The sequence below is a fragment of the Tursiops truncatus genome, chromosome 7, assembly GCF_011762595.2.
Source record: "Tursiops truncatus isolate mTurTru1 chromosome 7, mTurTru1.mat.Y, whole genome shotgun sequence".
NCBI lineage: Eukaryota > Metazoa > Chordata > Mammalia > Artiodactyla > Delphinidae > Tursiops > Tursiops truncatus.
Window position 1 is genome coordinate 4,664,624 of NC_047040.1, and position 12,042 is coordinate 4,676,665.

The 12,042-nt window shown below is 44.7% G+C and overlaps 1 protein-coding gene across 11 annotated transcripts in view; it reads right to left on the reverse strand.

Annotated features, from left to right (window-relative positions):
* The window catches only part of AGAP1 (ArfGAP with GTPase domain, ankyrin repeat and PH domain 1), a 555,489-nt gene that overhangs the window by 110,492 nt on the left and 432,955 nt on the right, over positions 1 to 12,042 (reverse strand). For 8 of the 11 annotated variants that reach the window (XM_033859482.2, XM_033859483.2, XM_033859481.2 and 5 more), the window contains one exon: positions 9,759 to 9,920. The exons of the other annotated variants lie outside the window; for them this stretch is intronic. In XM_033859482.2, coding sequence (XP_033715373.1) covers positions 9,759 to 9,920 — 162 coding nt within the window. The remainder of the gene's footprint in view (positions 1 to 9,758; positions 9,921 to 12,042) is intronic. 11 annotated transcript variants of the gene reach the window in all.

Below are 12,042 nucleotides of genomic sequence, written 5' to 3' on the forward strand. Positions count from 1 at the left end.
CAGGTCTACTCAATTTTAGCAAGTTCATTCTTGTGGAAGCTGGAGTTACAACCTGAGAACTCTCTTTGGAAAAATGATCTGGTTTGTGGGAAGTAGGCAAGTCCATCAGAATATCCAGTGTCTCCTATCACTTCCGCCTCAAGGGCGAAGAAACCCAGCCAACCTGGCTCCCTCATCAAAGTTGCTGCATTTTAGGAATATCATCCAGGAAGATGGTCCAGTTCTTGGTTTTTCCCATTTGCTCTAATGAACTGCTCAGCTTACTGATTTAGAGGCACGTACCAACTAGTTTACTAACAAGGAAGTTCAATTAAGAAGTCCTTCCTGTTAGAAGGAATTACTGTTGATTATGGAATTTTGATGGAATGGATGATGGAGACTTCTGATTTTCTTTCCTTTCACTGAAGGGAGCTGCCAAACTTGTAACAAGGGGTAGATGAGGAGTGCTGCTGAAATGGTCACAAATAGGAGAGCCAAGAGTGACCCACAAGAGTCACACTGGACAGCTTTCATAATCTCCCCTAGCTTTCCCCTCTAGACACCTCCAAATAATACAAAATCACACGAATCACACGAGAAAGCCCCTGTGGACAAGAAGCAAGCCATGGTGGTAGCTCCTTGGCCATCATGGGTTTCTTGCCAGTCATGTGTGCACCATCGCATCTAACATGGAGTAACCAGCATGTTAACTGTGCCCAAGGAGAGAGGAAGGGTGAGAACATCCTGGTGATAAGACACTTAAACCACAAAACTGCTCTCCTAATCGTGCTGTGCAAAATCCCCAAATTACCACTGATGCCCCAAACTGCCCAACCCTCCACATGACCCAATGGTCACGATGAACCCGAGCTGTGATACACCTGTGGACGGCCTTCTTGTAAAAATGAGTACGCAGGGCGCTTCCCTGGTGGCACAGTGGTTGAGAATCCACCTGCCAATGCAGGGGACACGGGTTCGAGCCCTGGTCCGGGAAGATCCCACATGCCGTGGAGCAACTAAGCCCGTGCGCCACAACTACTGAGCCTGTGCTCCAGAGCCCACGAGCCACAACTACTGAGCCCGCATGCTGCAACTACTGAAGCCCGCGCGCCTAGAGCCCGTGCTCTGCAACAAGAGAAGCCACCACAATGAGAAGCTCGCGAACCACAAGAAGAGTAGCCCCCGCTCGCTGCAATTAGAGAAAGCCGACGTGCAGCAACGAAGACCCAACACAGCCAAAAATAAATAAATTTATGTATATATAAAAAAATGAGTATGCAGGGAAAATGTTGTACAATGCTCCTGCGTAATCATTCTTCATTTCCTCTCCAAAGTCTTCCAAAATATCAACTAATTAATAAAAATTTTTTCAGAAGATAAAAGGTAACTGATCAATTACAGCAACATCTGTTTTCTTAGCATCTAAGTGAAAACAAAACTTTGTTTTGTGACTAATTCAATCACTACCACTGGTGTTTCAGGTTGTTGTAAATAGAAGACATTTAATGAAAGAGTGATGCTTTTTGTGGCATTTTATTAAATAAGATAACCATTATCTATTAAACCTGCAGAATCTACAATGAAGTTCTGCAACATGTTAGCTTCCCCCAACCTTTACAACTCAATGCTGTGCTGTCTTTCTTCTGGACCACCCATGCCTCTCTTAAATATTCTGCCTGAAATCCTAGGTACAGTCTCTGGTGCAAGTCTTCTTCCCATATTAAGGCTATGAATGCCTTGGGGTGAGAGAGAAACTGAGTTTTAATTCTCTCGTCTCCCATGGAGCCAAACACACAGTGCTTCCTCTGTGCTTGTTGCTTAATATTTGATGAAAGAATAAAATGATTCACAATGTCAGGTTCTTCTCTGAAAGAATGAAGGAAAACTAAGTCCTGTCTGGCCTCTGCAACTTGAAGTTAATGTAATTTGTAAACATTTTGGAGACCTCATCTCTGATGGCTTAGTGGGTACAGCTGTGATGGGCAATTTTTCTACTGTAATGGACAGAGGCCAGTTGTGACTTTTTCTCTACAGGATAGTATTTCAATATCTATCCAGGATCAACCATACAATGAGTCTATAAAGACCCAGAATGAACAACCAGGGCGTGGAGATGAGAAGGATAAAATAAATTTCCTTCTGACCTTTAGTAAAAAGCACCATGAACCCAAGGGGACCAAAAAAACCAAAAAACCAAAAAACAAAAAACCTCACAAAAAAGAAACAAAAAAACCCCACCACCACCAACAACAGGATTTCTGCATACCCTCCTGTATAATCAGATTGGGTAAATCCAGACTGGCCCTGCATTTTTAAAGAAAGATCTTTGCTACACAACTTCTAGATGTGATGGTCTGTATAAAAGTCAGTGTCTTTACATGGAATCTGAGAAATATCAAGGAAGCCACTCTGCCTGCCCCACTCCTAGATTCAAAAGCCGCTCCACACACCTCAAAGACTTGCTTTTTGCCTGGTGGAAAGAGTTTGAGGCAGAGAATCAAGAGACAGTTCTGTCACCTACCAGCAACCTGACCCTGGACAAGAAAGCCACTTAACCTCTCTCTACTTCTGCCTTTTCACTGGGGAAACAGGAAAATTAACACTGGATGCAAACTTGCATGAATGTTATAAAACTAACGAGAACCACCAGATTGGGGAACCACAGAACTGGGACCGCAGAGACCACGGGTACATTTCAGCCGCAATAACCTCACTCCTGAACCCTGGATAAGAAGGTACCCAGAAAGGAGGGTGATTCAAAGGCAATGCCAAAAGACAGCAAGTCATTAGAGATCTGCAAAATCCCCACTACCCAAGAGCTTTCCAGGCACACACCCTTCAACTTGGTTCTGGCCATGAACCCAGGGCCCCTGGGGCTAGCATCCTTCTAGAACCCGGATTCCGCTACAGTGGCCCAACCAGTGCTGGACTTGCTACAGGAGACCAGGAACCTTGCCTCTCAGGACAGCCCTGGCTCTTACAAAGTTTTCCTTTTAGTATCTGAACCAAAATCCACCTCCTTGAAACTTCCACCCATTGGTCCCAATGAAACCCATCAGGGCCACCCAGGATGATTCGGGACTCTCTTTCCATGGTTTGAACACAATTAGGATGCCCCCATGCCTCTTGTGCTGTGTCACCATCTTGCTTACCGACACGTGGACTGGCTTCTGTTGATCTACGATCATCACTGAGATCAGCATCCAGATCTGAACATACCCATTTTCTTAAATATAACTAATAATCCTGAGCAAATCAAATCCAATTTAAAATCAAGACTGTCACTGATATTTTAACATCTGTTGTTCCCAATGGTCTATTAAATAAGAATACAACTAGTATTCGGGATTCAGAAGTTTTGTTGAAAAAGGTTAATAATACCACCTTCACATTTTTAATGGTAAGGCTGGAGGGTGCTGATTTCCAAGAAGCTTACCTCAAAGTTAAACTCAACGGTGAAGTCCCTATTTCTGACGTTCTTAACGAACAGTCGTTTTCCCAGAGAAAAACATCACAAAGGTGCATATCATTACAAACAGGGCCACAGAATTTGAAAAACTCTCACATATTTTTAGAGACAGTATGTATGGAAAGAACAGATCTAAACCTGGGGGAGCCTCCAAGTAGGTAGATAGGGGGCCAGATGCCCGGTGATGCGGAATGTGCTGGAGAAGTACAGAGGATCCTCCAGCAGTTAGCATGGCAGCCCTTCACCTGCCCAGGTCTCAGTCCTGGGAACACCTAGGCACACACCCACCTGTCTGAGGCACTTCTGCTTTAAATGACATACGTCACCCACACTAGCTTGTACCTCTCCATTCTTCCACACTTACCTAAGGAAGGGGCTGGAATACTTTACAATACTGACTCTTTTAATGAGAGTAATAATTATATGTGAGCCCAGTGACCATGCTGGAACTCAAAATACTCATAAAGGAATTCTTCAGTCATAGATTCTACTCCGATAATTCACCAGACTCATTCCATTCATTTTATTTAAATTTTTAAATTTTATTTATTTTTTTATATAACAGGTTCTTATTAGTCATCCATTTTATACCCATCAGTGTATACATGTCAATCCCAATCTCCCAATTCATCCCACCACCACCACACCGCCCCCCCCACCCCCGCCCTGTGGCTTTCCCCCCTTGGTGTCCATACGTTTGTTCTCTACATCTGTGTCTCAGTTTCTGCCCTGCAAACCGGTTCATTTGTACCATTTTTCTAGGTTCCACATACATACGTTAATATAGGATATTCGTTTTTCTCTTTCTGACTTACTTCACTCTGTATGACAGTCTCTAGATCCATCCATGTCTCAACAAATGACCCAATTTCATTCCCTTTTATGGCTGAGTAATATTCCATTGTATATATGTACCACATCTTTTTTATCCATTCGTCTGTCGATGGGCATTTAGGTTGCTTCCATGACCTGGCTATTGTAAATAGTGCTGCAATGAACACTGGGGTGCATGTGTCTTTTTGAATTATGGTTTTCTCTGGGTATATGCCCAGTAGTGGGATTGCTGGGTCATATAGTAATTCTATTTTTAGATTTTTAAGGAACCTCCATACTGTTCTCCATAGTGGCTGTATCAATTTACATTCCCACCAACAGTGCAAGAGGGTTCCCTTTTCTCCACACCCTCTCCAGCATTCGTCGTTTGTAGATTTTCTGATGATGCCCATTCTGACTGGTGTGAGGTGATACCTCATTGTAGTTTTGATTTGCATTTCTCTAATAATTAGTGATGTTGAGCAGCTTTTCATGTGCTTCTTGGCCATCTGTATGTCTTCTATGGAGAAATGTCTATTTAGGTCTTCTGCCCATTTTTGGATTGGGTTGTTTGTTTTTTTAATATTGAGCTGCATGAGCTGTTTATACATTTTGGAGATTAATCCTTTGTCCGTTGATTCGTTTGCAAATATTTTCTCCCATTCTGAGGGTTGTCTTTTCGTCTTGTTTATGGCTTCCTTTGCTGTGCAAAAGCTTTGAAGTTTCATTAGGTCCCATTTGTTTATTTTTGTTTTTATTTCCATTACTCTAGGAGGTGGATCAAAAAAGATCTTGCTGTGATTTATGTCAAAGAGTGTTCTTCCTATGTTTTCCTCTAAGAGTTTTATAGTGTCTGGTCTTACATTGAGGTCTCTAATCTATTTTGAGTTTATTTTTGTGTATGGTATTAGGGAGTGTTCTAATTTCATGCTTTTACATGTAGCTGTCCAGTTTTCCCAGCACCACTTACTGAAGAGACTGTCTTTTCTCCATTGTATATCCTTGCCTCCTCTGTCATAGATTAGTTGACCATAAGTGTGTGGGTTTATCTCTGGGCTTTCTACCTTGTTCCATTGATCTATGTTTCTGTGCCAGTACCATATTGTCTTGATTACTGTAACTTTGTAGTATAGTCTGAAGACAGGGAGTCTGATTCCTCCAGCTCTGTTTTTTTCCCTCAAGACTGCTTTGGCTATTTGGGGTCTTTTGTGTCTCCATACAAATTTTAAGATTTTTCGTTCTAGTTCCATAAAAAATGTCATTGGTAATTTGATAGGGATTGCATTGAATCTGTAGATTGCTTTGGGTAGTAGAGTCATTTTCACAATATTGATTCTTCCAATCCAAGAACATGGTATATTTCTCCACGTATTTGTATCATCTTTAATTTCTTTCATCAGTGTCATAGTTTTCTGCATACAGGTCTTTTGTCCATTCATTTTAAATTGTAAGTATAAGAAAATGATCGTTCTTAATTTAGGTGATAGCATTTTCTTTTTTAAAAAATTTATTTTATTTATTTTTTCATTTATTTTTGGCTGCATTGGGTCTTTGTTGCTGCGCGCGGGCTTTCTCTAGTTGTGGAGGCTACTCCTTGTTGTGCACGGGCTTCTCATTGCGGTGGCTTCTCTTGTTGTGGAGCACGGGCTCTAGGCGCGCGGGCTTCAGTAGTTGTGGCTCGCAGGCTCTATAGCACTGGCTCGGTAGTTGTAGCATACAGGCTTAGTTGCTCCGCCGCATGTGGGATCTTCCCGGACCAGGGATCAACCTGTGTCCCTTGCATTGGCAGGTGGATTCTTAACCTCTGCGCCACCAGGGAAGTCCCAAGGTGACAGCATTTTCTCCCATTCTGTGTAGAACTACTGTTTTTCTGCAGAAAAGAACTACTAAAATCGAGTCCGATGAGGGCCAGGGCAGTGAGAAATTCATGGAAGGAAGATCCTTATTTCCATCAGGAGCACCAAGGATCCCCAGGTGGACAGAGAGTTTCTGGCTTTTCAGGCAGCATAAATACTGATGATACACTTTAGCCTTTACTTTCTGAACAAAGATGCCACAAAGGTAAGGAATATCCAGCGCTAGAACCTCTGTGCTCAGCTAAGAGACTGGGAAGGGCGTGGGGGCTCCCTTTCGGACTTGGCTGGGCGACGGCTCAGAAGTGCATCTGGGGAGCTCTGACCCCTCCCTCGGTGGGGTTCAGGCCAGGCCCTCGGGGGCCACGGTGGACAGAGGCTTCTGGTCTACCGTGCTGATGAAAGATCAGCGGACAGACGTGCCCAGGGGCTTGTAAGAGGCACCGTGAAAGGTGTGGGCAGCACATGGCTTCCGCTGGCTCACCTCCACCTGCCCTCCAACGCCCTCAGAGGCAGGCCTGGGTGGCGGCAGCAGTAGTTCTCACACCCTTTGGCTTCTGGTTGGGTCTGGTCAAGGAGGTGGTGGCATGAGACCAGAGGCAGGGAGGAGAGTGAGGTTAGGCTCCTCCCCTGTGCCCCCTCACCCTTTGGGTCACTGGGGTGGCACATGTCCCTCTGTTGAAGGACACAGCTCCTGATGGAGACCTCCCCCAGACACCGCCCTCTCTGGGTCCTCATAACCGGCCCCTCCTTTCCCCATCACCCCACTGGGAGTCTGCACCATCCCTATAGCTCTTCCCACACCCTGCCCACACCTCTGTAGATAGTCCCTGTGGAAAATTCCTATCAACGACCCAGTTGAGGGTGCCATGTTTTTCCCGGGACCCTGACTGAAATAGCTGAATTTTATTTTTCTTATACTCTAAAGAGATTTGAGTCTAGTCATCTGTTCCAATGGGGTATGTCAAAAACTACACAATCCACCTACTTTATGGACACCATCTAGAGAACTTTTTGCATCTGCAATTGCGACTTTCCAGCACGAGGTCAAACAAAAGAGAATATACTGGTAATAACAAGTCATAGTGCTTTGCAGGAAAGAGAAATATTTTTTTACCATCAAAATGAAACAGCCCTCTAAAAATATACAACTAGCTTTCATTTCAAGAAGAGAAGGCTTAGTGTTGATGGTTCCCACAATACACTTTGATTAATAAGAGTTGCTAAGAGTACTAAAAAACATTGTATATCATTGAATCGAAAATGATCTCAATTGAACGATGCCTTCTGACTTCAGGGATGCGAAAATGTGAAGAAAAGAAAAACAGTGTGTCTTGGATACAATCAATACAGCCTGTCTCCGAAAAACGACTCATTTATAGGTCGGCAGGTAACCTTTCCTCGGGAAAAATGATACGTTCTCTTTTTACCGAGAACTTGTCTTATTTTCTGTTGGAAAGACGTCACACTGTGGCATCACAGAGACAGTCCTCTGAACTACAAAGTGAGGCCCGGCTTCCTCTCTAATCATTAGTGTTGAACTTCTGAACACACACAACCACCACTCATCGTTCATGCCTGAGATGCTGTTGTGGTTTCTAAATTGGGTGTTTCTTTGGTGGCCGGGAGTCTGTCTTTCTGTCTGCATCACTGCCTCAGCAGTAAGGCCCTTTAATGAAAGGGTCTCTGGTTGGTTTGGGGTTGAGGATATGACTCAGCCTCGTCACAGGCTATTGCTTGGAGCACACAGTACAACCTCAGTAACTCAGGCGGTGGAAGATGGAAACATCTCAGGCATCCGACAAGCTTACAGTCACTTGGCAAGTTTTCTGCAAACTCACTGGATGACCGGGATGCTGATTTGAACCCGCAGCCCGATTAAACACCCAACCACTACTGATTTACTTTCAGTCTGTATCTTACTCACACAGCTTTCACTATGTCAGTAGGTGGGTGGGATGATTAGAATGTGTAAAATGTGTGTAATGTAGTGAAGGGTGGACTTGATCCCCAGTTTCTACCAAGTGGCAGACACTTTTGAAAAACGTCATTGGTTGGAAACACATGACAGACACGGTACAATATTTATCCATGAAATGGGCATGAGGCCTTTCCATAGAGCAAATCTTACTCTTCCCCTGGGTATGTGGGGCACAGGTTCCCCACCCTGCTGAGAGGCCATGCATCTTCCTGGCTTTACCTCAGTCCTTTTGTTGGTGGGGTGTGGCCATCTGTGCATGGCTGGGGGCTTTTTGCTGAAGTTGTTGGAAGGTGTCTCATCAATGCTCGGCATCTGTGGCCGATTTCTTTTCCAAAGGGGAAGGTCAGTGGTGTCTGGGTGGGTGCTTTGATCCATAATCATTATTTTTCACCACTGCTGATACAATAGAATCATCCTCATTTATCGTAACAGGAGAGAATGGGTTTTTATTGGCTAAACTTGTTAGCAGGGAGCTATGGGAAGCAAAATGGTAAGAAGTGTGGTGAAGAAGGGCTTTCAGACTCCTCCCTGCCACCGTGGGAGCCCCAGCAAGCTCCCTGACACTCTGAACCCCAGTCTCCTCGTTACAAATGAAAACGCCACCAACCAACTCACAGGATTACGGGAAATGACACAGAGCGTGTACTGTAAACTCCGTTCCTTCCCTGCTAACACATACGTTGTGGGTCTGCGGGCTCATCTTTCGATATTAGGAGGGAACAGGCACTTTCTTTAACACTGAGACTTACAGTTTGAACAAAAGAGTATTCAGAAAAAGTGTGGCAGAAATAGAGAAAAAGGGTATCAGTTATGAGGGTATTTCTAGCGTATATGGAATCCTTGTTGAAACCAGATTCTTTTACTACTATTGGTCTCACCAATGATTATTCATGTTATACAACCATGTTTGGGAATTTTAATTTTCCTTTGAAGTATCTGTTTAACTTGTTTATTGAAACTACATTAATTTCACCTCCCACAATGTGTGTGTACGTGTGCATGCGTGTGTATCTCTACTTGCATCCATGGAATAAAAGAACACAAGTCCATCAGAAGGGGCCGCTTCTGAAAGATCACATCGGGCCATCGCTGAGAATAAAACCCGACTTCAACAAGTCAAAGGAGAAGCAAGACAAACTGTGTCAGCGGGAATACTAATGCAGCTCACAAAACAAAAAGAGTGACGGACGCTAACAGAAGGGGCGTTTATCATCACACGTCGCTGAAAGTCAGCATCGGAGTCGCTGTCGCACTAGAGTTAAGTCTACCGGTGTCAGGGAAGATTCCTAAATTAGGAGGCGCCGATCTTTTTTGGAGGAAGACAACATGGCACAGCTCGGCTGGAGCAGACACCTCGACCCCAGGTTGCCGGGGTCGGGGAAGACCAAACAACTTGACCAGATGTCACGAAGGGGACACCAGCGGCACCATCGACCAGGCCACAACCGCCAGGAGGTAAGACAGCTGCTGTGGTTGAACAGTCTCGAGAATCAGTGAGTGAAGAGAGGGTCCCCTAGCACCGCCTCGTTAGCAAAAAGCACACGCACTGACCTGCGTTATTGTGCATGTGTGGTTCTGAGGATCAATGATTCCACAAATGAGAAAAGTAAAAATCGATTTTCAGGAACGCGGACTCTGGCCCTGAGGTCCCGGGAGGCCTTACCGTCAGCAGTGCCTGAGAGGCCATCGGCTTTGAAGTTGCTGGTACTTTTCTTCCTCCGATGCTTCTTTCTGTTGGCGTGAGGGGAGGGGGGCGGGTCGAGCTTGGGGCTGGTGGTGCTGGAGATGCTTGGGCTGGAGCACACGGAGTCACCGAGCCCCGTGTCTGCCACCGGACCGGAAAAGGCAAAAGAACGCAAAGGTCAACACTTACAAAGTAGACTTCGCACAAGTACTACAGCAACGTTCCTCCAGTGCCACATCATGCTCCGCAAATAACCCCTGGGCCGGAGGCCCAGAGCATCCCGTGTTAGAGGTCACAGCGCCCCTGCAGTTCAAAGGCAGGCTCTCCTCTTGGCGTCATCCTTACGCTCTGGAGAATTTAAAGTTCTCTCTCTCTCTCTCTTTTATTTTTTAGGCCTGTGCTTCTCCAACTTTTTTTTTTTTTAATTTTTATTGGAGTCTAGTTGATTTAAAATGTTGTTAGTTTCCGCTGCACAGCAAAGTGAGTCAGTTATACATACACATATATCCACTCTTTTTTAGATTCTTTTCCCATACAGGTCATTACAGAGTACTGAGTAGAGCTCCCTGTGCTCTACAGCAGGTCCTTATTAGTTATCTATTTTATATATAGTAGTGTGTATATGTCAATCCCAATCTCCCAATTTATCCCTCCTCCCTTCCCCCCCGATAACCACAGTTTGTTTTCTACATCTGTGACCCTATTTCTGTTTTGTAAATAAGCTCATTCGTACCATTTTTTTTTGATTCCACATATAAGCAGTATCCTATGATACTTCTTTCTCTGTCTTACTTATAAAGTTCTCTATTTTGCATAATTGGAGTTCTGGAAAAGGAAAGCGGGAGGTGGGAAGCTTTTTCCTTATTTTTCTCTTCCCATAATTACTGTGATATATTAGGAATGAAGTAAAGACTCTTAGGAATACACGTGAGAGTGTCATCTTAAATGGGGTTGATTCCGTGTGTGTACACACGAGATAAAGGCATTCCTGATGCTCTGTCCTCTACCCCCAACGTTATGTATGGCGTACGTTAGTTTATTAGTAGTGAAAATCGGCATGCCACCTCCCTCTCCCACTGATGTCCAGCAATAGGGTTGGAAGTCCATAGTAGACCTGCCAATGTTTGATTCACAGAAGCTACTTACAAAATTTTAAAACCAGTGCACAAACGTGATCATTCACTGGAAGTGAAACTCTCAATTTATTATGTCTGTTTTTACTTTATCAGAGAGAAGAACAGAATGCCATGAAAACACCTGAAATGAACATGAAATTCAACAGAACGGAAAAGTACCCAGAGAAAGTGATGGGGGAACACCATCTAAACACCTCCAAAGTTCTAAGAATTCTGTATTTCATGATTCAGCATCTTTGTAACTCAAAAGACAGAACGTTCTGTGCGATATATTTCATTCATTCAACAAATATTTTTTGAGGCCTACTGTGGGCCACCACTTTTCCAGATGTTTGGGATCCATCACTGAGAAAGACAGATAAAGGTTCCCGTCTGAGTGGCACTGACACAGTAGTGGGGCCACAACCCACAGCTCATTACGAGGTGGTGAGAGCTGGAGAGGGAAAAGGAGGGCGCGAAGGGTGGACACCGGGGAGGCGGCAGCACGGTGAGGGGGAGTTGCCATTTTAAATGACAGGGTGGGTCTCACTGAGAAAGTGACGCGTGAGGCAATAGTTGAAGATGGTAAAGGCGTGAGAAGGTGAATGTGCACCTCGGGGAGGAGGTAGTTGTCAGAACCTGGCCCGAACACCAGGTGTGCGCGCCTGGTGTGTTCCAGAAGCAGAGGGGGGTGCCAGTGGCCGGGGCCAGTTGAGGATGGGAGACTCACAGCAAATGGCACTGGAGAGAGGAAGGGGCTTGGCCACTATCTAGAGCCCTGGCTTTTACTCTGGGGGAAATGAGGAGCCTGGCAGGATTTTGAACAGAAGGATGACATGATTTCAAATATAAAGATACTCGAAATCAAAATGAATTTAAAATCTTTTCATTTTCTGATGTTCTAGGACATTTTATCATGTACTGAGAACTGTCAAAGAACACAGTATCTTTTTAGCTACAAATATGGTTCCAGGAATGCCCTAGGATGCAAATTCCTGATATCCTAAGACCAGTGATCCCATCCCATCTCTGCACGGTCAGAAGGACCAACCTTCTTTCCATATCCCCGTCACCTGTGGAGCAAAGGCCTCTGGGAGCCTGTCCTGGGAGGGGTGTGAAGAGTCAACCCACGGCTCCTGCAGGAGAAC